Raw genomic sequence first — 23,942 nt, 5'->3', positions numbered from 1 at the left:
TATATTATTGGAGAATTGATTATAATCTAGTATTATTGACTTTTCTTTAAATTTGTACCAAGTTTGCATATAATCCGAATTTTGCATGATAGAATCACATTTCCCATAAGCGCATACAAGCTTATTACAAGCTGCTTCTTCATCAAACACTGTTACCTCTTATGCTGAGGTTGACGTCATCGTTTTGCAATGCTGGAAGTATATTTCTCGGCTTCTCTCATGTGAACATTGTGGGTGAGAATCGTGCTGGAATTGATGGCAAACATCCACAATCGTTCAAATCTCCAATTGTAGTATTTCAGCAAAGAGATTTACTTCAAGAAAACTGAGAGGTATTTCTTTCAAGCGAAATCTCACGTGTTTGCGGTCCCTATTTCGATTCCAGTCCAAGTTCAACTGCATGATTAGCCGGGGAAATTTTTGTGGTCTATCGGGCTTAAACCCTAATGAGACAGTCAGATAAGATTTCAAACAGTATCTCTCTAGTGCCAATAAGAAAAATATTGGTGCTATTCTGAACAGCAATAAATTGGAGGAGTTTTATTTTGGCCGCTGATATTGTTTCGGAGGGGGGCTTAGGATTGTAAACACATTGTATAACTTTAGTACCCCATATACTGCCACCAATTTTTTTTAACATTTCACTTCCCATAATAATTTTATTTCTCTCTTGTGGCGACATTTTTTTTCTTTTCAAGCAAAAAATTTAGCCAAATGGTTGACTAAAATAGTTTGGCTTTTGCTTAAATGCCTCTACACATTGGATCCAATTTTAGTAAAACATGTTTTTTTTTAAGGAAATTATCAGTTCTCTCTCTAAAGGCCTCTACACACTAGGAGCAATTTCTTTAAAAAATGCATTTTTAAAGGAAATTTCTCCTATCCTTGTAGGCAGAAACGTCAATTTTTTTTTAAATGCGATTTTTGACGAAAATTGCTTCTATTATGTAGACACCATAAATCCATAAACCTACAAATCGATCGCTCAGAATAAGAAACGAATAACTCGCAGTAGACAAATTTTACAGGAGAACGATTTGAAGATGAGATTTTACATGAGGAGTATAGGATTTTTTATATTAAAAATCTCTATAACTTTGAAAATAATTATCTTTCAAGTATAATATTCACAGGGAAGGTAAAGGGTATAAAGTATAAAGAAGTATCCAAAAAGCGAATAAAACGAATTTAGTAAAGAAATCGAGTTGTTCGATTTATATTCTGAGTCGTTGAAATATAAGGGAAACATTAGTAGCATTTGTACGGAAAATGATGTTCAATTTTCAAGTTTTTTTTTAATAAATGCAATACAAGCCGAATCAATTATACTATAAGATGGTAAAAAATCTCTTGCTTATTAGATTCGTAATCCCACCTCACTAAATTCCTGGAAATCCTTGGATTTTCCTCTATACAGAAAAATGAAAATTTAGTGGCTATTTTTACAAAGCTTCCCGATTTGGTCGCGTTCGTAATGATCCTTCTACGTAGTACGTACGTTCCATTTTTACGGTAAATACTAACCCGAATAGAAAAATTTTCACATCAGTATTTGAATGGAACATTCATCTACTTTTACTGCTCGAACTCAAAGAGAGAGCAGTTATATAATCGACTTTTTTTTCAACTTTTTATAGGAGGTATCATACGTTTTAAAATCACTTTGTTGCTATTTTTCTAAGGTACGATTTTTTTGACAATTGGAACCCATTTTTGGATTTGGATTTTCTTAACCACCTCCAATCGGTCTTACAGATATGTTGTTTTTATCATAAATGATTCCAAGTTAAAATTGGATGAGAAATGCTCCAAATGCACCGAATTGGCATTGAGCAGATGAGCAGATTTATGGTTAATGTTTGAATTGTTAGAAGTATATAAAAACATCTGATAAAGTCGTCTCATGCAGTAGCCTCTCGCTGAATCGGCTCTTTTTCAATCGGATGCAAAATTTTGTTGACAATTTTCACGTTTAATTGTGAAGCAAATTTGCTCAAATTCGCTATAGTTCCTCTTATTTTATCATGATTCTTTATAATTGAGCGCCCTTTGTGGAATTTACAATGATTTTGACGCTCAAATCTACCGATAATTTGGATGACATTTTGCTCCATATGCCCGATTGAGAGAAAGTCTACTGTATTGCTGGGGAAGTGCATATTTTTCTTCGAGTTTTTCGCGAAAAATGTTTAATATTCAAATTTTCTTGTGAATTTATGAAATCTCTAGATGGGTCAAATATTCTAGAGCGGCTTGTAGAATGTTTCTCAAAGTCAAAATAATGTGACATCCCCAAAGCCGGTGGTCAATAGTTTTGACTGATACTTTTACAAAGCTTCTAAAGTTTGATTTTCCCAAGCTACCAAGGTTGTAATGTTTATGAATTTCCCACCACCTACAAAAACAGCCCTCTTTGAGCAAATGATTTTTACGGTAAATATTAATCCTAACAAACACTCTATAACTTGTAACAGTTGTTTTTTTTCGAAAAAATACTTGAATATTAAAAATAAGTAAAATATTACAGATAAAAAATTATAATATTAGAACCATTTTTCATTTTCACTTCTTGAACAGGCAAAAATGCTTAGGTTGCCAATATTTTCAGAAAATATAAGGTATAAGGCAAGCTATTAGAATATATGGCCATGGCTTATAGTAATTTATTAAAATAGAAAAAAAATCTATTTTTAAGGTGCAACTGTACGAAGCTGCAAAGGTTACTAATTACTAAATTTCTTGCAAATCACCATATATTTCTTTTATTATACTAAAGTTTGTTTATGGGATGAGGGGGTGGTGTATGTGGGATCAACATATGTAAATATCTCAGATTTGAGACAATATATTGCCCTATCTTGTAAGTAAGAGCAATAAAATTGTGCAAGACCACACAATCAAACTTGATTTTTTACTGTGATTAATAAAAGAGTCAATGTGTAATATGAAAACTGAGTTAATTGCAATTTACGCACATGACTTTATTGTGAGAATCTCACAGAGTATCTAAGAAAAAAAAATATGAGGAGACACAGAGTACAAATAATTGAAGAAGACAGACACTTCATGAATACGTCCCATTCATCAAAAAAATGAAGAGCGAGTGATGTAAAAAGTAACAATTATAAATAAAATCAAGAGATTTCTTCATTTATAGAATGTGAGAGATGGTTAAAGGAGGAGGTGGGGGAGATCCAGAGAAAATATAATTACTTTAAATTGGTCAAGAGGAAGAGGCAAAAATAGCAATAAAGTACGTGGCGACGATGAATTAGCCACGGTGTCATTCCTTTCTTCTTCTGTGACCTGAGAAAATTGTGGGAGTTTCTAACAATTTTGGATTTTCGAATGAAGATCTCAAGTTGAAAATTCAGCTGAAAAAAAAAATTCTTTTTCTCAATGTCACTCTGAAATTTTTATTGTTGGTGGATTTGAAGAAACTCGTTTGCTATATTCGTGCTGCATGTGAATTTTTTCAGGCGTAGATTAATCTGTGATTTTCTTCTCTATATAATCTTTATTTTTTTTCGTAGAGAATAATCTCTTTGGCATAGAAGTGGGTATTTAATAGAGTTTATGCTCATTTTTTTTTCATTCAGCGACTCTTTTACTCCAGCACACTCTTAAACCAGTTACTCAGTCGATATTATGGACTTTTTTTTTACTTCACTCCTCGTTCACATACAATAATATTTACATTTTTTGTATTCCTCCTCTGATTATGAAGACCATGCGGAGTCAAGTTAAGAGATCAAAACGTTTCATGTCTTTTATGCTCTTTTTGTTAATTTTCTAATTGTGTGTTGATTATGCAAAAGGCCAGTGAGATGTGCAATGCGTGAGAAATTGAAATTGCATTCATGCGAGGAAATGTGGAAAAATTTTCGTGAAAATCTTTCTTCCTCCAGTGAATGATGATTTCTTTTAAGCAACATATATAAGACATAAAACAGCATTTTCTCAAACGAAAATATGCGATGCTTGTGTAACATGAAAATTCAATCCGTTTGCCAGAATTGTTTTTGAACTGTCCTTCAGTGAATTTGATCCGAGTGCACGATTTGAATAATTTATCGTCATTTACTCAAGTCAAAGGCAAGAGAGGGAAATTAATAACACGATCTTTAGAGTTGCAAAATACCGAGATTGATGATCATGATAATGAAGCTCTTTTATGGAGTAAAATTTTACAATTATAGGCATATTCTTTTATTTAGCTAAGGGATTGGTAGGTAGATTAAAACGCCTGAAATAAGTGAAACGAGAAAATATGTTTTACCCAAAGACGGTTATATTTTTCAATATAAGTTCGTTGTAAGTTGATAGCGCGTTACACGACTTTCCAACTGGAAAATCCAACTGGGTTTTCCAATTGGAAGCTCTCCAAAATAGGTCTCAGTTTGAGCTATGAGATGAGGTTTAGAAAAAGGTAGAACTTGCTAGCGGTTAGGTATAGAGAATATAATGGTTCAGAGACCAGCATAAATCCTATTAACGATGTAATTAACGATGAAGGAGTAGGGTGAAAGGAACGTCTATTGACACTTTAAGAACTCGTGTCAGCACCTATTGACACCCTACTCTGTACCATTTGGGATACGAAATTTGAACATCTCTGTTTATAGTAAAAGGTATATTACAGAAAAAAACGCTATATTACTTATATTTTACTAAGATACATTAAATAATTTTCAACATTTTGACAAAAGTGTCAATAGGGGTTCCCTGTCGAACAGACGTTCCTCCGACCCTAGGTCCACTAAGGTATTTAAATTCGCTTGTTTATTTCAGCCAGAACCTTTCTGATCAACTGTTGCGTTTTTAGGAGCTTTGAAGCACTTTGTCTCGATAAATTTCATTGTTTTGACTGTTGCATAGAAACGGATCCATGTTTCATTCTATGATCATGAATCGCTCAAAAATTTCGTCGACGTAGGGTAAGTGTGCCAAATTTCGGCATAGTTGCATGCAAGCGTCAAAGTCTCAAGTTTGAAATGTAATATTTTAAATACAAATTGATTTTTTTTATTCTTTCTTCTGAAATAGTGTTGCTTGGAACCTTGAAAAGAGTTTACCGTCTTTATTTACTCTAAAATAATTCTTAATACATTTTAAAATGAATAAAAATGTAGACATAGCTTTGGTGCCATATTTCGGCCACCTTCATTCATATACTTCCTTGCTCTTTGGGAATTATTCCAATATTTTTTTTCCGTCATCTCGTTTGTCGAAGCTACATTTTTTGTTATTCTTTTGCATTGTATAATCTCTGGAGTACGTAAAATCTCAATGTGCATGGAAATTCGAGGAACAAAAAAGGTGGCCGAAATTGCAAGCTGGCCGGAATTTGGCACACTTACCCTAAACATTGCGAAATTCTGCTGGAAATTCGCAACAAAAATTCGTTTGTGGTTCTAACTAAGCAAACGCACTCATCACACGCAGTGCTTGTTCATATCCATGATATCCATAATGGAGTAAAATGCAATGGGGTAATTTTAAACCGAATCTAAATTTCAATTTTTTTGCTTTTTCAAATGAGCATAGGCCACGAAAAACTGCTCGTGATTGTAGAGCTTGCTTGCACGTCTGAATAACTGAGGAAATCTCAAAGTTCCAATTTAGATTTCATTCAAAATTACCCCATTCTACCCTATGATGTTGAACACATTGCCAGATTTTTGTGATCTTAGTTAGATCACATAATTTAATTTTGGGGTCTTTCATCATAATATCATTCGACGTCTTCTCGCGTAATGGCGTTTTTTGGACATTCAGATCGTCCAAACTTAAGCTTTTATTGGTTACTTTTATCCGTATTAGACCTGTGAGGTTATATCTTACACATTACTTGTTGCGAGTTCTATTGACCGAATAAAGGATTAAGAGGGTATGAATTGTGAATGCAGTAAATAAATCTATAGTTTTTCAACTCTATGGGATACTATAAGATTATGCCGAATGTTCATGAGTTAAGGTAAATGAAGGGGGACAACTGTTCAAGGATTTTTTCTCTATACTAGCTGTCTTACAAGTGAAAAGCATTAAGAAAAAAAAGCTAAAATGCACATATAAAATGTCCCTCTAGAAAAGGCAAAAATCACATAAAGTTGCTTCATTGTTGAGGTATTTCTTCGTAGTAAATGCATATAAGTTTGAAATGATTGAGAAGCAAATAACGAGCGTGAAAAATGATCGTTTTAATGGCATATTTTAATACTAAAATACCAATAATGAAATAGTATCCCTCTATTTCATCTCCTATTTCATGCATTTGGTGTGATGTAAAATGAGATGAAATGGATGAAATGCTAAATGAGAAATTATGTTTACATCCACAAGTTATAAAGTAGAAAAGGTTGAAAATCGTATCAATTAGTCAAGATTTTCACAGTTGAATGCTAAAAATATAAAGTCATATCATTGGAGCGCGAATTGTATTGATTGATAATTAATTAATCGAAAAACACTCGTGATGATTTCAATGTCTTCACTTTGTTATCAAATGATATTTTTCACATGAATTATCCTCAAGTATTAGTTGATTATTCTTCAAGAAAATCATGATAGAGTCATGGAGTGAAGTGGAATAGTCGGTGTTGTGTCTTTTGTTTTTTTTTTTCGATAAAAGACAAACATTTTTTGGAACACAAAATTAATTTTCAAGGTATTGTTGATAGTTATCAGTCTGTTTTGAGAGTTTTTCATGCGGTTCTGGTTGAATATTCTTTTGAAAAAGAAACTAAAACTCTGAGAATGTGAAATGTTATCTTAATTTTATATTTTTTCAACATTGTTTAGTCAATGACTTAGTTAAGAGCGATAATGCAGAAGTTCTTGAGGAGTTTTTTTTTATCTCAGTGCTTCCGGTAAATTCATTGCACAACAAATTATATAGTGGATGTATTTTTGTAAAGTCTAGTGTGAAAGAAAAGCGAAAAATATACACAGAAGTGAGTTATAAATCTTATCAGTTATTATTACAGTTTCTATTTTCATTGAAGATGTCGATGAGCGAGAAAAAAAGAGTTCCTCCCACTTTGTGAAAACTCTTGGGAGATAGACTCTTTTGTGTCTGCTTTTTCAGTTTGCTTTTCTGTGCAAATAATCACAAATCCTTTTAATTACTTTTCATTTTATATGATTCAATAAATCATTTTAGTAGTTGATAGTCACACAAGAGCCATTTGTTATTATAATTTTTGATTTTAAATATAAATTAATTTTATGGAATTAATCACACTTTCTACGCGTGAAAAGGTTTTGCTATTCCAGTATTTTTTTAAGAGATGGTAAAGCATTTGAACTTTGCGGAATACTACATCTTGAAATATTAGTGTTTATGCTCTCGACTCAGAATTAACTCAAAAGCGTGAGATTGTAGAATTCCAGCAATCAAACTGCAAAACATTAGCTATGATTAAAATTTTAAAAGCACGTTTGTTACGACATTGTCAAGAGGAAGGTTTTCTTAAATGATATCTAAAATAAATATTGCAATCGTAAAATATATAGTTTATCGTGAAAATCCGACAAGTTAAAAGAAAATCAATAAAATTTCCCCATCGTGCAATACTTAAATTGTTTCCTTGCACAGCAACATAAAGATAATTTCTAAATGGTTGGACAAGTGTGGTTTATTATGTTGCTTTTAGGGTGAGGATATAGAGATAAGAATTTTAGTGCAAGGGTGCGTTTTAAAATTTTCAGTGGAAAATTCAACCCTTTTATTCAGCACATTTGCCAATCATCGCATTCCATTTCATCAAGTTCTAAATGGTTAGAACATAATGAAATGGAAATGAGTCAGAAGCATTTTCCTAAAATAAACCTATAAGAGAAATCAATAAAAAGCAAAGAAAATGGGTTGGCTTTTGGATAGCAAAAGAGGATGATGAAGAATGGGTAAAACTGAGAAATATTTACATTTTTCTTTCACATGCTATTTTCGTTGCATTGTATGCAAGTATTCTCTCAGATCATTGCCTTGTTGACATTGCTAAAGAGAATAGTTTAACTTAGTATTACGTTAAAGAATACCGCTGCCTTGGGTTGGTTTTTGATGGATTGCTTTTGTACTGTTATCGCCTAAAACTTCGAATGTGCATTATCTACATATTGTTCTGAGAAAGGATATTAATCATAATTTAACTTGCATTAAATCAAGTTCTATTTCTGGACAATCACATGACTAAAATGTATTTATGAGGACACTAATTTGATCATTTTATGACCAAACATTGAAGAGGTGATACATTTTAGGGCATTGTATAAACGTACAATAAAAATTAAATTTGCTTTATAATTTTCGACACACTTTTTAGATCGGGACAATTTCATGAAATCAAAATTAAATTCCTTTTATTTCTCAAATGTTTTGCATATCTCATTCTTTCGCACTTAAAATTAGATGGAACTAAATCGACGGTTCAGAATATAAAACGAATTACGTTGCGAATGGCCCAACTTTACAGGAGAACGATTTTAAGCTGGGATTTTACATGCTGAGTATAGGATTTATAAGATTTGAAAGCCCTAATACTTTGGGAAAAAGAGCCTCAGTTGATCAGTTGGTAGAGTAATGTCTCTATGACTGTGAGGTCTCGGGTTTAAAACTCGGCAGCTGCAGATTTTTTGGCAGTCGTATCGAATTACTCCAGTGAATGAATGAAAAAGTAATGCCTGCCTAATGCATTGACAATAAACCGCCTAAACCAGAGAGACTAGTACAGAAACGAGTTCGACATAAAGAGATCTGTCGATACTAATACACATTCACTGCAACTGATCCAACCAAGGATAAAGGTTTAAGCCGACCCATAGACAAATCTTAAATCTTGAGAATAATTAACTTTCCGGTATAATATTCACAGGGAAGCTAGAGGGTATCAAGAAGTACCCGAAAATCGAAAAAAAAACGAATTTCGCAAAAAAAAAAAACGATAATTTCGACTTATATTCTGACAAGTCGAAATTGAATTTGGTGTGATGTTCAAAATAAGAAAAAGTGTCCGGAAGAGTGGGATATAGACATACAAGTCGTTTGAGAAAGAAAGCGATGTGAATTTCAATTGCATGAAATTTTCCTGATCTAAAACGTATGCCAGAGTCCGAAAAATCAAAGTTGAACAGTAGGGGAAACTGGGGCACCACCAAACACGGGGTACCACCAAACACTGCGATTTTTTAATCAGATATTCGACTTCAGAGGATAAGACCTATAGGAATTTATAGGCACTATAGGGATGCTTGTCCACTAAAGGAATGGTCGAGATGGTCGAGATAGTCCAAGTAGTTTAGAAATAAAAATTAGTGTGTGGTGGTGCCCCAGTTTCCCCTATTTAATTTATAGTTTCAATAACAGTGATATTTTCATGCAGGTTTTGACAAATGGAATATGAAAAAGTCTTTATTTTACTTTTTAGTATCTTAGATTTTAATTTTATAAATTAAACAAAATTTTGAAATTCATAATGGTTTTTACCTACCAAAATGTAATATTTTATTGACAAAATTCAATTTATTACTGACCAAATTTAACTTTTAACTGCTCATTCGTTTTTTTTTTGACCATTTTCAATAAGATCTATAATTTTAATTTTAGTTACTAATTTCATTTCCTAAATGACATTTTGGAGCTTCTAAAATAATATACTCAAGCACAAATTCCATTATCCCAAAGGATAATGTTTTACTTAATCTGTAGGTAATATGCTCCTCAGTATGAGACTGTTCAGGCCGCTCAGGCTTATCTTTTTAACGTTTTGAAATTTATTCATAGATAAAGAGGTGGCAAAGCGTTCCGGGCTTTGTGCATTGCTCGAACTTGTGACTTAGATGCTATACCTCAAAAGTACTTTTGCATTAATATTTATCGTTTACCGTTTCTCAACAAACTTGAACTGTTTCATAAATCATTTAAAAATCCCCCAAAATAGTTTTAGGGATAATAAAATTGATTTTCGGACAAAAATTACATATCAGTTCATAACTTGTTCGTTACTGGTTCACAACTCAAATATAAATAACTCAAAACATTGCCCAAAACACACCTCAAGAATAAATGAAATTGGTATAAAAATTTGTTATAGGTTATGAATCTGTAATGAACCGGGCATAACGTATATATATTTTATAGTGATGACGCTCTTTTGTTTTTTCAGGCATTTTTTCAAACTAGTTATCACAAAAACTAAAAATTCCGAGGAAAAAGACATCTGTCCAAAATAGCAAGCATCATCTCATTGATTAATCTCTGACAAATTTGTCCATTTTTTACATGAAAAACGTAACTCACAAGCCAAATCTTACTTCATGTCAAATTAACAAATCATTAGTAATATGAATATAACACAATATTCAATAAATATTTAATAATATCTCACAAAAAGTTCTGTTTTATTTCTCGTATTGCTCACACTAAAGTTTCCACTAAGGCATTTTAATTCAAATTATTATATTCAAAATTCAACGTATTTAGTGGTAATCTTCTAAAACGAATAAATATTTAGTTAGAATACATTACTCATTAAATAATGGAGGAAAATTCCATAATTTTAATAAATTTATTTGTGGTGTCTACCTCAAAGTGTCCAATATTACAAGCTGTCCCAAATTACAAGCAGTTCACCTATAGTTCGTTAGAATAAATAATAGTATATTGACGTAAATTATTTTTCTTAAAGAGTTGTTTTTTTTAGTAATTTTCTTGCAGAATTCCTCGTCTGGCATTAAAATTCATGTTTGTTTACATTAAATTTACTGCTCAAAATTGGAGGATTAAAAATTGGCCTAAATTGAATATTTTGAATGCATTTATAATTTTAAATTCCCTCGCAAAAAAATGCTCAAGATTTCCAGATTAACATATTTTACATTTTCAATGTCGCTTATCTTTCTTTGGAAATTATATGGACCACCTTGATTAAAATTCGGATTTTAGTATAGTGAAGAATATCGAATGAGAAAAGTGTGAAATTCACCTTGAATCAATAAAGTGAAAATGTTAAATTTCAAGTGGTCATATGGGTTGACTTTAGTGAATTTATTTATTTGTGTCTTCATTATTAAAATGCGAGAGCTTTCTAGATAGTATCTCCGGGAAAGCTTAAAGTAGCTACTTGTTGTTTTTAGGTTTTCACTGATACGGATACAGGTATATTAGTTAGAATATTAATTGATCGATTACTCTATAATCTTGAACTACTTAGGCTTCTGCATTTCGTTCAATTTCCATAGTCAATTAAATATGACTTGGTGTGGTCTCAACCAAACGGGCGAAAAAGCAAGGGTGATTGTACAAGTTCAGAAGAAGTGATAAAGCAAAAACATGAGTATGATGAATAATTCCCTTATCAATTTGTACATTTTTTTATGATTTATACATTCTTTTTTTCCTAATTATCAACACTTGCGTCTGTGTTGAACTGATAAATCCTCTGTAAAATTAATCTCTTCTATTATCTTTGATTTTTGGTCTCTTTTACTGTGGTTTCTGTCTTTTTTTGGCATGTCTATTGGAGGATTTGTCCAGGAGACCACAGAGAGGGGATTTTTGTCTTCTATGGGGCGCAAAGTGCCAAAAAAAAAGAGCTCCGATAAGAATACGTCACCATAGAGTAAAATGATTGAGTTAGTGTGGGAGAAATGATGATGGTTTTGGTGTGAAGAAGAGCTTGAGGAAGGGTAATGAGGCGGAGGAGGAAGGAACCCAGTGGGAGAAAAAGAGGGAAATTTCATTTCACTTTCAGTTGCTTCGTGACTCTCTGTGTGGTTTCCAGTTTGATGCAAATTTGTCTTTCAACAGAGACAAAAAAAAAGAGTGAATTTTCCATTTCTCTTTCATATCTTCGTGCACGAAGTCGCTTTTTCTCCTGTTCAATTTTCGTGAGTGCTTTTCCCAACTCTGGGGAGGAAAATAGTCCTCTATTAATAGTTCTGCAAGTGTTCCACTTTTTTTTCGAGGATTATCAGTGTGAAAAAAGTGCCGGAAAGGATAACAGAAAAATGGATATTTTAACTGTAGACCAACATGAGGTTATGAAGGAATTCCAAGTCAATCTGGAACATGAGCTGTGGCCGGAAGTAAGTTTTATCCCTCATCCCTGTTCTTCCTGTGCCACTTTTTTTCTACAGTCACCTGCTCTTTTTTTGGGAGTGACTGAATTCTGCTCGTGGTTATGTAAGCGTTCGATTGAAATTTCTTATCAATTTTCGCTTATCGGAGTTTGCTAGAAAATTCTCTATCGATCCTACCACTGCAGGTTGTCGTAAAATATTGCTATCATTAGAGTGCCAGAGGCAAAAAGGATTTTAACCTGAAGATTAATGCGGCTCTTATCAAGTCCATGGTTTAGAGGTGTTTGCTAGTTTTTTTTTCTATTCTGGAATTTAAAATATTTTATCTCAGGGGCAAAAATTTAGGTGAATTGTATTCATGTGAAAAAATAGTATAATAGAATTATTTCATATTAAAAACAGTTTTATAAAAACAATTCTTTTTTTACAACGACAATAATTTTGGTATTTTATTCTTTTATTTATTTGTTTTGTACTTCAATTATTTTATGAGCTATTTTTTGTGTTAAGAAACTGGGCTAACAATATTCTTTGTAAGTAGATAAGATCTTATATCGTAAAATGAGGTCCTGACTCCTTTAAATCTTCAGTGCATATAGTTCTAATATATTCTATATGGAAGTGAAATAGTTCTAGGGTAAGTGTGCAAAATTTCGGAATAGTTTCATTCAAGCGCCAAAGTCTCAAAGTCTTTTCATTCCTTGTACTTAAGAAGTGTCGCTTAGAACCTTGTAGAAAATTTATCGTCTTTATTTACTTTAAAATCATTCTTAATACATTTTAAAATAAATAAAAATGTAGACATAGGTTTGGTGCCCTATTTCGGGCACCTTCATACTCATAGCTCCTTGCCCTTCGGGAATTCTTTTAATGTCTTTTTCTCGTCATCTCGTTTGTCGAAGCTACATTTTTTGTTATTCTTTTGCATTGTATAATCTCTAGATTATGTAAAAACTAAAAATTCATGGAAATTCGAGGACCAAAAAAGGTGGCCGGAATTGCAAGCTGGCCGGAATTTGGCACACTTACCCTATTCTAAGTTTTGTTGGAAACAGCCAAACATTTTTAGCCTTTCAAATGTTATGTAGAACAAATTATGTTTTATAAATTACCGCTAAGACCCAAGTGAATTTATTTGTATCAGAAGTTACAGAATTCATAAGAGAAATACCTATTATTTCGATAGGAAATTTAAAGGTTTTATTATAAAAAAATACAGATTTGTTGGTTGTATCTCTTTATTTCAGTTACCTCTTTACAAAACGAATTTATGGATCTGTTAATAGGGCTGCAGTTTATTTTAAAAATTGAGGTCATATGTAGTCTAAATTTCATCATCATCATTTTCAACCGCTTATCCCTATTGGGGTCGCGGGCCCATGACATCCAAATTAGCAGCCCACGCTTGTCGATCCTCCGCCACTTCAGGAAGATGTTCGGGTTCGATCCCAAGGCGTTCCAAGGCAAGATTCTGAATTTGATTCAGCCACCTTGTCCTAGGTCTGCCTCGAGGTCGACGCCTTCTCACAATGGCTTGCACAGCTTTTCTGGGGGAATCTTTTTCTGTGGTCTTAAACTTTTTTTTTATTCGAAAATATGCCAATTACCAACAAGCTTATCTGTCTTTGAGATCAGTTTAGAGATAGTGAATTAAATACCATTTGAAATACTCATCTGTACTTTATGGACATTGTTCTTTAATAAGAACAAGAACTTATATAAATATGTGAGGTTATGTTTGACTTAGCCTTAAAGAAGGTGAAATACAGAAGCTCCTAAATTATACGTTTTAAATGCAATTTACTGCGCGAACTACACAGAAAGAGCAGTTATAAAATCCCTAGATTTTTTCACCCCCAGAATTTCCACCTTCCACCCCCTCCCCACGGGAATCACATTTTTCAAGATATCTTTGCGTTTCAGACGATTTCTTAGAAATGAAGTTAGGCTGTTTATCTGTCTGTGCCAAACGATTAGAGACAGAGACTTGCGATCTTCTACTCCTTCCAATATCGATCCTGGAACCATTAATATGCCCCTGATTTTCTCCTCACACCCTCTACCCCTCCAAAACCATGATTTTTTTTTGGGATTGTCAAAAATGTGTCGTGCGATTTTTTTTCATTTTTAGATGTTTTAAAGGTTATTCAAGTGGACTTTTCGTTCTTATAAGAAAATCCTTGAAAACGGTTTTTCAAGGACAAAGATTAAAAAGGCTCCAGAGAGCGTATTTCTCAACCGAATTGTATCATATTTGGGCTCGTTGAAAGGGTCTTGGAATTCCTAACAAGAGTGAAACGGTAAAAAACCGATTCATAATCGATAACTAATTTTTATTCGAAATTCAATTATATTACTCCAGAGGTATATTTTGCGCAATGTTTTGCATGATTTATAAATAGGTTCAAATCGGTTTTGAACCGGTGAACGGTAAATTATGTGAAACTACTTTTGAGATATATCATCTATAAGACATGAATTGGAGTACTTCGCAAAGACTGAGACGCTGTGCCACCCCTTTAATTTTATTTTGTGTTTTGAGATACAAATAACCATATTGTGCGTGCTTTATCTCTTGAAATTGAATAACACTTTATGCTTTTATTGTTTCACGGAAAGTCATGCAAAGTTTTTGCACAATGCGTCGATTTTGATAATATTTTTCTTCATCTTCTTGCCTGAGATGAATTGTGGGCGGCAAATTGTCTTCTTAGATAGTTACACTTTATAAATAAATGGAGTTTGAAAGGATTTAATATAAAGAGCTTAATATATGCAGTGATCGTTAAGACTCATGTTTCATAGTGTTTCGCCCGTTTCGCCGAACCTCCTAAATAGATTTTTTTCTTTTTACATAATCTATTAGGAGCTAATTTCAAAGTAATGAAAATTTTATCACCAGTACTTCTAGATCATTAAAAATATTAATTTGTTTATTGTTTTTCTTTCTTTTTTGTTGAAGAAATTTTATACAATGCACAAACATAATGAACACATAACCTCGAGTTTATGATATTTTGAAATTTAATTGTTTTTATTCTGGTAAAGTTCAGAAAACGGAAATTTGACCGTTCTATAACCACGCAGTTGTCATTGCCTTATTTCGCGTAAAGAATTAATATTTTTTCCATAGGGTAAAATGGTACAAGTTGAACAGTGGTATAAGTTGGACAATGGTACAATTTGGACAGGGCTTTTTGTCTTGATAAATTTAGTACTTCATTTTTATTTGTATATTTTTAATGCTTTAGTTTTATAATTTAGTTCCTTGTGCTTAAACACAAATGTTGTACTGTATTTATCAAGAAAAAAGCCATGTCCAACTTGTACCGGCGAATTGTCCAACTTGTAACACTAATTCCAAATTATATCACTTTACCCTAAATTCTTTTTACATACATGTTCTAAATTTTTGTCCCCTCTTCAACATTTTGAAATTTTTAATTATTTTCATTGTTAATAGCTTTCATAAAATGTTTAGGGTGAATTCTTGTGTCATCTTATGCAAATTGTGCTGATTTCAAAGAATATGTAGGGCGTTTGCGCACAATTTCCTGAATGAGTCAGAAGTCTTGTTTTCTCATGCTTGAGATTACTTTAGAGAGCATAATAAAATTGAGAATGATTTTTTTTATCTTCAATATACTCTGAGGGGGGAAGCATTGGCAAATAACATGGTGAAGATATTATAACAATTTCTCACGATGAAAAGTGTTAGACATATAGTAATTTATCATAATTATAATGTTTCGTAGGGTATTTAATAAAATGCGATATATTAATATGTCAAAAAATACCTCAAACTCTCCGATTTATCTCATTATCTTCTCACTCAGATAATATTAACATTTTATCGTGTTGCGTGATTTAAAATAAAAGATATAATACTAAAAATTTAATACATTGAAAATTATTGCCATTGAATTTTGAATCTATCAATGTTCAAAAGGAATTTCAATTAATAACTCCGATATCTTGAGTTATTAATTGGTTATAGTGAAAAGGAAAAATAAACAATTAATTTTTTGCCTTGGTATATTTTTAAAAGTGCAGAAGCACTATTTTTCGAGCTTATAATGCACTTTTTCCGTCTGTCGATCTTCAAATTGGAAAATTGTGCAGACTCTGTTGTTAAAGAAGGGAAAAATACAAGAGTATGTTGCTTGCATAATCACAAATGAAGCATGAAGAAAGCAAAAGTTTGCATTTATTCATCAAGCATCTTGTGTGACCACAAAAAGTGAAAATTTGAATATAAATCTCAAAGTTACTCTATGAATATTTTGCTGCATGGAAATTCTTGTGTGAATGAAATTGCAGAGAATTGATTTCACGAAATTGTTACACTCTCTACAAAGAAATTTTCTACAAAGGAATTTAACAAGGATGCCAAATCAATCATTTGCGCATTTTATAAATCGAATATTATTGGACTTAAGTGTAATAACTTTTGCCTCATTTGTAACGAATCACACTTTATTCAATTAAATGAGAGATTTCTAGTTAATCTTATAATTTGAACGAGTACAATACTGAAGAAAGCTTAGATTATGTTTTGATAAGCATTCTAATACATTTATTTGTGGATTAACGCAGGAATATCTCTTAGAATAGATAAGAGTAGTGCAAAATGACGTTGGGCGAACCTATGGAAATGTTGAAGAGAAGTAACATCCCTTTCATTTCTACTTTTAGAAAATTAAAACCTCATTAACAACGATTAATATATCAATATAGGAAATTTGCAATTAGGAGAAATTTTAATAATCTTGCCATGCTACAGTTTAAATTGTATTTTTATAGGTTATGTCATTGATTATCTCAGAAAGGCATACCTTTGCTTATGGGGCTTTCGTAGCGTTTTTTTTATCTTCTTTTTTTGCAGTAGGGGAAGGTTTTCAGGCTTCGCATACATTCTAGCTTCAAACATTTCATTTCATAGTTTTCCCATATTCCTTTAATGAATTTCCTGAAAAAATAGGTCAGTTTCATTAAAAGAATATGAGAAAAATATAAAGTATTGAAAGCCAGGGTGTGTGCGAAGCCTGAAAGCCTTCCCCTATATCAATATCAGCTTTATAAGATATTTTATTATTTGTTGTTAATTTGTATTATTGAGTGATACTATTAACAGTTATCTATAGATTTCATTTTAATTTGTATTGGGAGAAAACCACAAAAATCTACTATAGGGGGAAGTGGGGCACCTTTGAAATTGAGATTTTTCTCCTGTTTAAGTGGAACTGAGCCACATCAAAATATAATTTAACTTCTCAAATTGTTTGTACATGTAAATTGTATTACGATAAGGCTCAATTTTATTTAAAAATAAGTCAAAAATCCCAATTTTAAAAGTGTCCCACTTTCAAAGGTGCCCCACTTCCCCCTATGTCAACTTAGTGGGTGAAGGTTAAGGTCAAAAAACATCGATTCAAAAGATTTCAAACGGGCTGAAGATACAATACAGTTTCTTACAAAAATAATTCAAATCATCCTACGCTAGGGTAATATAACCATTTTTCGCCAATGAAAATCTCCTCTATTGTAGTTAAATGGAAATTATCTTTAAAAAAATAATGAAAAGGTTATCAGCAAGAAAAAGCAACGCTGAATGCGTTTTTTAATATTTCTCCATTTTTTTTAAATAATCTATAATAATCTAATATGTTTGATAGATATTTTTGACAAATTATACGCAATAAAAAAATTCATTTGTTTTCTATTTCTATCCGGTCTCCCATATGTTTTTTAAATTGTTTGAAAAATATTTTTGTTGGTTATATTATTTTCACTAATAATTTAGATTTAAGCTTATATAGTTTTGATTTTTTTTTGCATTCCATCACTCTGCTATAATTTTAAATAAGAAAAAAAAACAAAAAAACATTCATTTTTCACAAAGAGGGTTTTATTTTTGCATCGTTATAGGTTATGTTTGACATAAACAAACAAATAAAGCCAAAATATAATAAATTTTCTCGTGTTATCTTATTGCATCTGCTTATGCATTAAGTGAGATTCCTATGTTACAGATTGTGATTATTTCTGAAATATGTGGAAGTCTGTGATTAAAAATAAGTTTCTAGGGTAAAGTGATATAATTTGGAGTTAATGTTACAAGTTGGACAATTCGCCGGTAGAAGTTGGATATGGCTTTTTTCTTGATAAATAAAGTACAAAATTAGTTTCTAAGCACAAGGAACCAAATTATAAAACTAAAGCATTAAAAATATACAAATAAAAATGAAGTACTAAATTTATCAAGACAAAAAGCCCTGTCCAAATTGTACCATTGTCCGACTTGTACCACTGTCCAACTTGCACCACTTTACCCTATCACAATTTTCTCAGGTTTTTTTTTGAAAATTGAAAATCATTTTTAGATTTTTTTTTCTCAAACAAGAATTACGAGCTGTAGCTTTCCCGCCAATTAGGAAGTGCTGCGACAATGCCAATAAATTTACTTATTAGTTATTAGTCCATCATTTTGTAATATGTTTTTAGAAAAAAATTAATTTAAATACTTGAAATATATATAAACATAATGTCGAAAATTTTATTAAACTTGGTCTATTCCTTCTACTTCAGAAAAAGATTGCTGATTAATTGATTACAAAAAAAATAAAAATTAAAAAATTAAAAATTGATGACAAAAAAATTGATTATTAATTAATTAATAATTTCTTATGCATAATTATGCTCTCTAACAATTTAGGCTGACATAAAAACTATTATTTTGAAACTATTAGTCGTAGATAAATTGATGTATTCGAATTTTTACTACTCGAAGTTCACAGAGAGTGTATTCATTGAATTATTCCTAATAACGATTTTTCAAGGTCAAATATTAAAAAGGCACTAGAGAGCGCATTTATCAATCGAATGGTGTCATGTTTGGTCTCGTTGGAAAGGTCTTGGAATTTATGACAAGTCTGAACCGGTTCAGACGAACCGGTTCGTAACCGATAGGTAATTTTTATCAGGAAATCAATTGTATTACTACTAAGCCATGTCGGACGATCTTTTGAGTAATTTATGAATCGGTTTAAATTGGTTTTGAATCTGTAAACGGGAAATGTTGCGAGAGTACTTTTGAGGTATTCTATCTAAGTCACGAGGTCGAGCATTTTGCAAAGCGTGGGACGCTTTGCCAGTCCTTTCTTTTCATTTCATTTGTAATTTAGCTTAGAAAAAGGGTGAAAGTATAGGAATGTTCTAAAGGGAACGCAATAGTTTATAAGTAGATTAGGGTAAATGTCCTAATTCAAAACCATTTCCAGACGCTTTAAATTTGACAGAAGATTCAACACATTAAGTTCATATTTTTTCTGAAGAGAATTAGATAAATTTGCTCCTTGACTCTTCTAGAATGTTACTGTTTAGTGAAAATTCTTTACATATAATTTGAAAACTTCTTAAATACAAGAAAAATACGCGAGTGTAAAATGCTTCTATTGGAAACATATTAATCCTAATGGAGACAAGGGAAAGTTTCTAATTGGAGACAAACAGTGTAAGTGAAACAGCGACGAAAGGCTTCCAAAACCTTGTTGAGTTGCTCCTGAGTGCAGGATTTGTTCTTATTCCTGGTGTTTTCTCCTTTCCCATTTAAAACAATAAGAAAATCTCTCCAAAAAATCATTTCCGGGGTTTCCTATTGAAGCATTTGCAGACACTTCAGACAAACCCTTTTTCTTCACGAAATAGGTAATTATTTCATTTGAAAACTTCACGTACCGTTAGCAATAAAGATCAGCACTTAATTTAACTAAAATTAGCCAGAAATATGACATAAATGTTAAACAAAACGAATGAACAACAATCACCTCGTTGTGTTTTTCATTGGAAAACATGGTCGATCGATGAAAAATTCGATGGTGAAAAGTGTACACAGAAAAAAATATTTTGTAAAAATGTTCGTAAATGTTTGTGAATTCCTATGGCGGAGTTACAAAATGCTCGTGAATCGTATAACCCACAAACAAGTTCGTAAAAGTTTCTATGCTCTAAATGCTCGTGAATCGTATAACCCACAAACAAGTTCGTAAAAGTTTGTACTTTTTCACAAACATTGTTCGTAACATTATCATTTGACGAACATTTTTTGTACTTTTACAAACATTTGTTCGTAAATGTTCGTAAACACACAAAAAATGTTCGTAAAATTTTGTCATTTGTTCGTTAAATGTTTGTTTACCTGTCGAACATTTTACGAACATTTACGAACAAATGACAAAATTTTACGAACATTTTTGTGTGTTTACGAACATTTACGAACAAATGTTTGTAAAAGTACAAAAAATGTTCGTTAAATGATAATGTTACGAACAATGTTTGTGAAAAAAGTACAAACTTTTACGAACTTGTTTGTGGGTTAAACGATTCACGAGCATTTTGTAACTCCGCCATAGGAATTCACAAACATTTACGAACATTTTTACAAAATATTTTTTTCTGTGTACACTTTTAATTTTTCTGAGAAATTAACAAATAAAAATTTGTGGATATGAATGGATATTCGCTTTATTTGGAGCAAAATTAACTAAATAATGAAACTGTGGTATAGAAAAAATATAAATATAGTAATTTAGTAATGTATTTATCATGAAAACAATGACGTTTCCATTTGGAATAGCGAAAAATTTCCATTTGGAGCAGGTTTTGAATTAGCTTAATTTACCCTACATGATCTATTATGCAACTGTCCCGGGCTTGAATTTCCTTTAGGTCATTGAATTTTTGTTGCTATATTAAAGGCATTGAGATTAAATGAAATCTTGAAATCTCGCTCAATTGCGATCAATCTGGTTCTTCAATCTATTTCTGATCAATCGTAACTCCTTTTTCGCAGATTGATAAAAACAATGACGGTTTCATTGAGCTCAAAGAGTTACGCGAAGCCCTGGATCAGGTGGGCTTCAAGCTGCCGGGCTACCAGATTCGTGAGATGATCAATGAGTTCAGTCAGCGTCAGGAGGCACAGACAAAGGGTCGCCTGTCGTATGACGAATTTGAGTCACTGTGCATGGACTTGAAAGCGAAAGATGTGGGAAGTAAATTTAAGACGGTTGTGTCCAAGAAGGAAAATCTAGAGACATTGGGTGGAATGTCGAGTATTTCAGCCGAAGGAACAACACACAGTGTTCGACTGGAGGAACAATTGGCTTTCTCAGATTGGATTAATTCAAATTTGGGCCATGATCCTGATCTAAGGCATCTACTGCCAATTGATCAGGAAGGAAAAATGTTATATCTGAAAATTAAAGATGGTATTCTCCTCTGCAAAATTATCAATCATTCCTGTCCGGATACCATTGACGAGAGGGCCATTAACAAAAAGAACCTGACAGTATATACGGAATTTGAGAATTTGACACTTGGTTTAGTGTCAGCACAGGCCATTGGGTGCAACATTGTCAATATTGATGCTCATGATCTGGCCAAGGGAAAGCCACATCTGGTGCTGGGACTCCTCTGGCAAATTATCCGGATTGGTTTATTCAGTCAGATCACCCTTGATCACTGTCCGGGGCTTGTGGCACTAGTCAATGAGGGTGAAAATCTCGAGGACCTCATGAAGCTGTCCCCAGAGGCCATTCTTCTGCGCTGGGTGAATTACCATCTCGAGAGGGCTGGTGTTCAGAGGCGTTGCACAAATTTCCAGAGTGACATTGCCGATTCTGAAGTTTATTCGTATTTGCTGAAGCAGATTGCTCCCAATACCTCAGGCGTCACCCTCGAAGCACTCCGGGAGAATGATCACCTGCAGCGGGCCGAAGTGATGCTGCAGCAGGCGGCAAAACTCAACTGTCGCAGCTTTGTGACACCTCAGGATGTTGTTGGTGGTGTCTACAAGCTCAATTTGGCCTTTGTGGCCAATTTGTTTAACAATCATCCGGGACTCGATGAGCCGGAACAGATTGAGGGATTGGAATCAATTGAGGAAACACGTGAGGAGAAGAGTAAGTTGCACATCTCAATTATTTTTCTCTCTCACCTCAAAAAGCAAAATCTCTCACACATCTTTCACCGTCTTAAGCCCAAACATGTGAAAATTCCCATCTTCCATCCACTCACTTCTTGGTTTTTGTCTCACTCTCGTTAACTGTATGTCCCGGCTGTTGTTTTTTTTCTCAGCATACCGGAACTGGATGAATTCAATGGGAGTGGCACCACATGTGAATTGGCTTTACTCTGATTTGGCCGATGGTCTAGTCATCTTTCAGCTCTTTGACATCATTAAGCCGGGAATTGTTAATTGGAATCGGGTGCACAAGAAATTCACGCCACTCAGGAAGTTTATGGAGAAGCTGGAGAATTGCAATTATGCCGTTGAGTTGGGCAAACAACTCAAATTCTCATTGGTTGGTGTTGCTGGACAGGATATTAGCGATGGGAATGCTACGTTAACTCTCGGTGAGTGTTTTTTTGTTTTAAATATTTCTTCTCTGCAATCTCTAATTTGCATTGGAATTTTTTTAGTAGCAAAGAATAATTTTTATTAACTTGAATTTTCAACCTTGAAAATGTAATTCGAGAAGCATAAATTTAAGCCAGTGATAAACCTAGATCAGCTTATAGAGGTATGATTTCTTCGTTGCAAATTCGGATTGTGGCAAACTTGAACGATTTATACATAAAAATGCAAATTTTGTTTAAATTGTATGTAACTTATTATCGTTATTAATGAGGAAAATTGGATGAGAAATGCATAAAAGTGTCTGAAAATCTTTAAAGTAGATTGTCTCGGAAACTATGAGAGATAGAGGCCTCAAACCTTACGTCCGTTTAGAACCTCTGTCAGCGACCCGTGGGAATTCGCGAAGATATTCAGAACCCACGAAAAATACTCGCCCCGCGAAAATGCGCGAAAAATTTCGCGCCCCACGAAAATCCGCGAAAAAATTCGCAACCCGGGAAAATCCGAGAAAAAATATACACCCCGTGAAAATCCACGAGAAAAATCGCGCCTCGCTAAAATCCGCGAAAAAATACGCGCCCCGCGAAAGTCCGTGAAAAAATAAGCAACCCGCGAAAATCCGCGGAAAAATCGCGCTCCGCGAAAATCCGCAAGAAAAATCGCGACCCGCGATGATCAGCAAAAAAAATCGCGGATCGCGAGTTGTATATGTCATCTTACAAATCTTCGAATATAGGCTCACTCGAGAACTGTTCGACTAATGTCTTAACTTTTTTTTAAATTGGTCTAAATTTTCTGAACTACAACTCAAACATAAAAAATTGAAAATCGCATGCTTAGATTTCGAGATAAACTACAAAACGTGATTTTTAACCGGTTTAGAACCGGTTTTTAGAACCGGCGATTTTTTTCATTTTTGGATATATTTTAGAGATTTCCCAGGCGAACATTTCGTCCTTAGACGAAAATAGCGTTGAATCATTCCTAATAACGGTTTTTCAAGGTCAAATATTAAAAAGACACTAGAGAGCGCATTTATCAAGCGAATTGGATCATGTTTAGGCTCGTTGAAAAGGTCTTGGAATTTCCTATAAAACTGAACCGCTTCCAATCTGTTTTGAACCGGTAATGAACCGGTTCATAGCCGATAACTAATTTTTATCCGAAAATCGATACTTTTGAAACAATTTTGGAGGATCTTTTGAATTATATATGAATCGGTTCAAATCAGTTGAAGACCGGTAAATGGTAAATGATGCGAAAGTACTTCTGAGGTATATAGAATCTAAGTCACGAGTTCCAGCATTTCGCAAAGCCTGGGACGCTTTGCCAGCCCTTTTTACACTAAATCGACAAAATCGGACATATGGCATATTCTGAGCAAAAAAAATCTTTGAACGAAATATAGATATGTCCTCTCAAATTAAGCCGAAATAATCATCAA

General features: G+C 32.9%; 1 protein-coding gene across 2 annotated transcripts in view; it reads left to right on the top strand.

The window, feature by feature from the left end:
* The window catches only part of LOC129805436 (plastin-1), a 38,747-nt gene that overhangs the window by 3,668 nt on the left and 11,137 nt on the right, over window positions 1–23,942 (top strand). The window contains exons 1-3 of one of the 2 annotated variants that reach the window (XM_055853330.1): window positions 11,502–12,084; window positions 20,930–22,040; window positions 22,216–22,494. In XM_055853330.1, coding sequence (XP_055709305.1) covers window positions 11,689–12,084; window positions 20,930–22,040; window positions 22,216–22,494 — 1,786 coding nt within the window. In that variant the 5' untranslated portion in view covers window positions 11,502–11,688. Of the gene's footprint in view, window positions 1–11,501; window positions 12,085–20,929; window positions 22,041–22,215; window positions 22,495–23,942 lie in introns of those variants that run through there. The other variant, XM_055853331.1, reaches the window with a different exon arrangement.

Source organism: Phlebotomus papatasi, chromosome 3, assembly GCF_024763615.1.
Source record: "Phlebotomus papatasi isolate M1 chromosome 3, Ppap_2.1, whole genome shotgun sequence".
Lineage (NCBI taxonomy): Eukaryota > Metazoa > Arthropoda > Insecta > Diptera > Psychodidae > Phlebotomus > Phlebotomus papatasi.
This window is presented reverse-complemented; position numbering and strand designations above follow the sequence as displayed.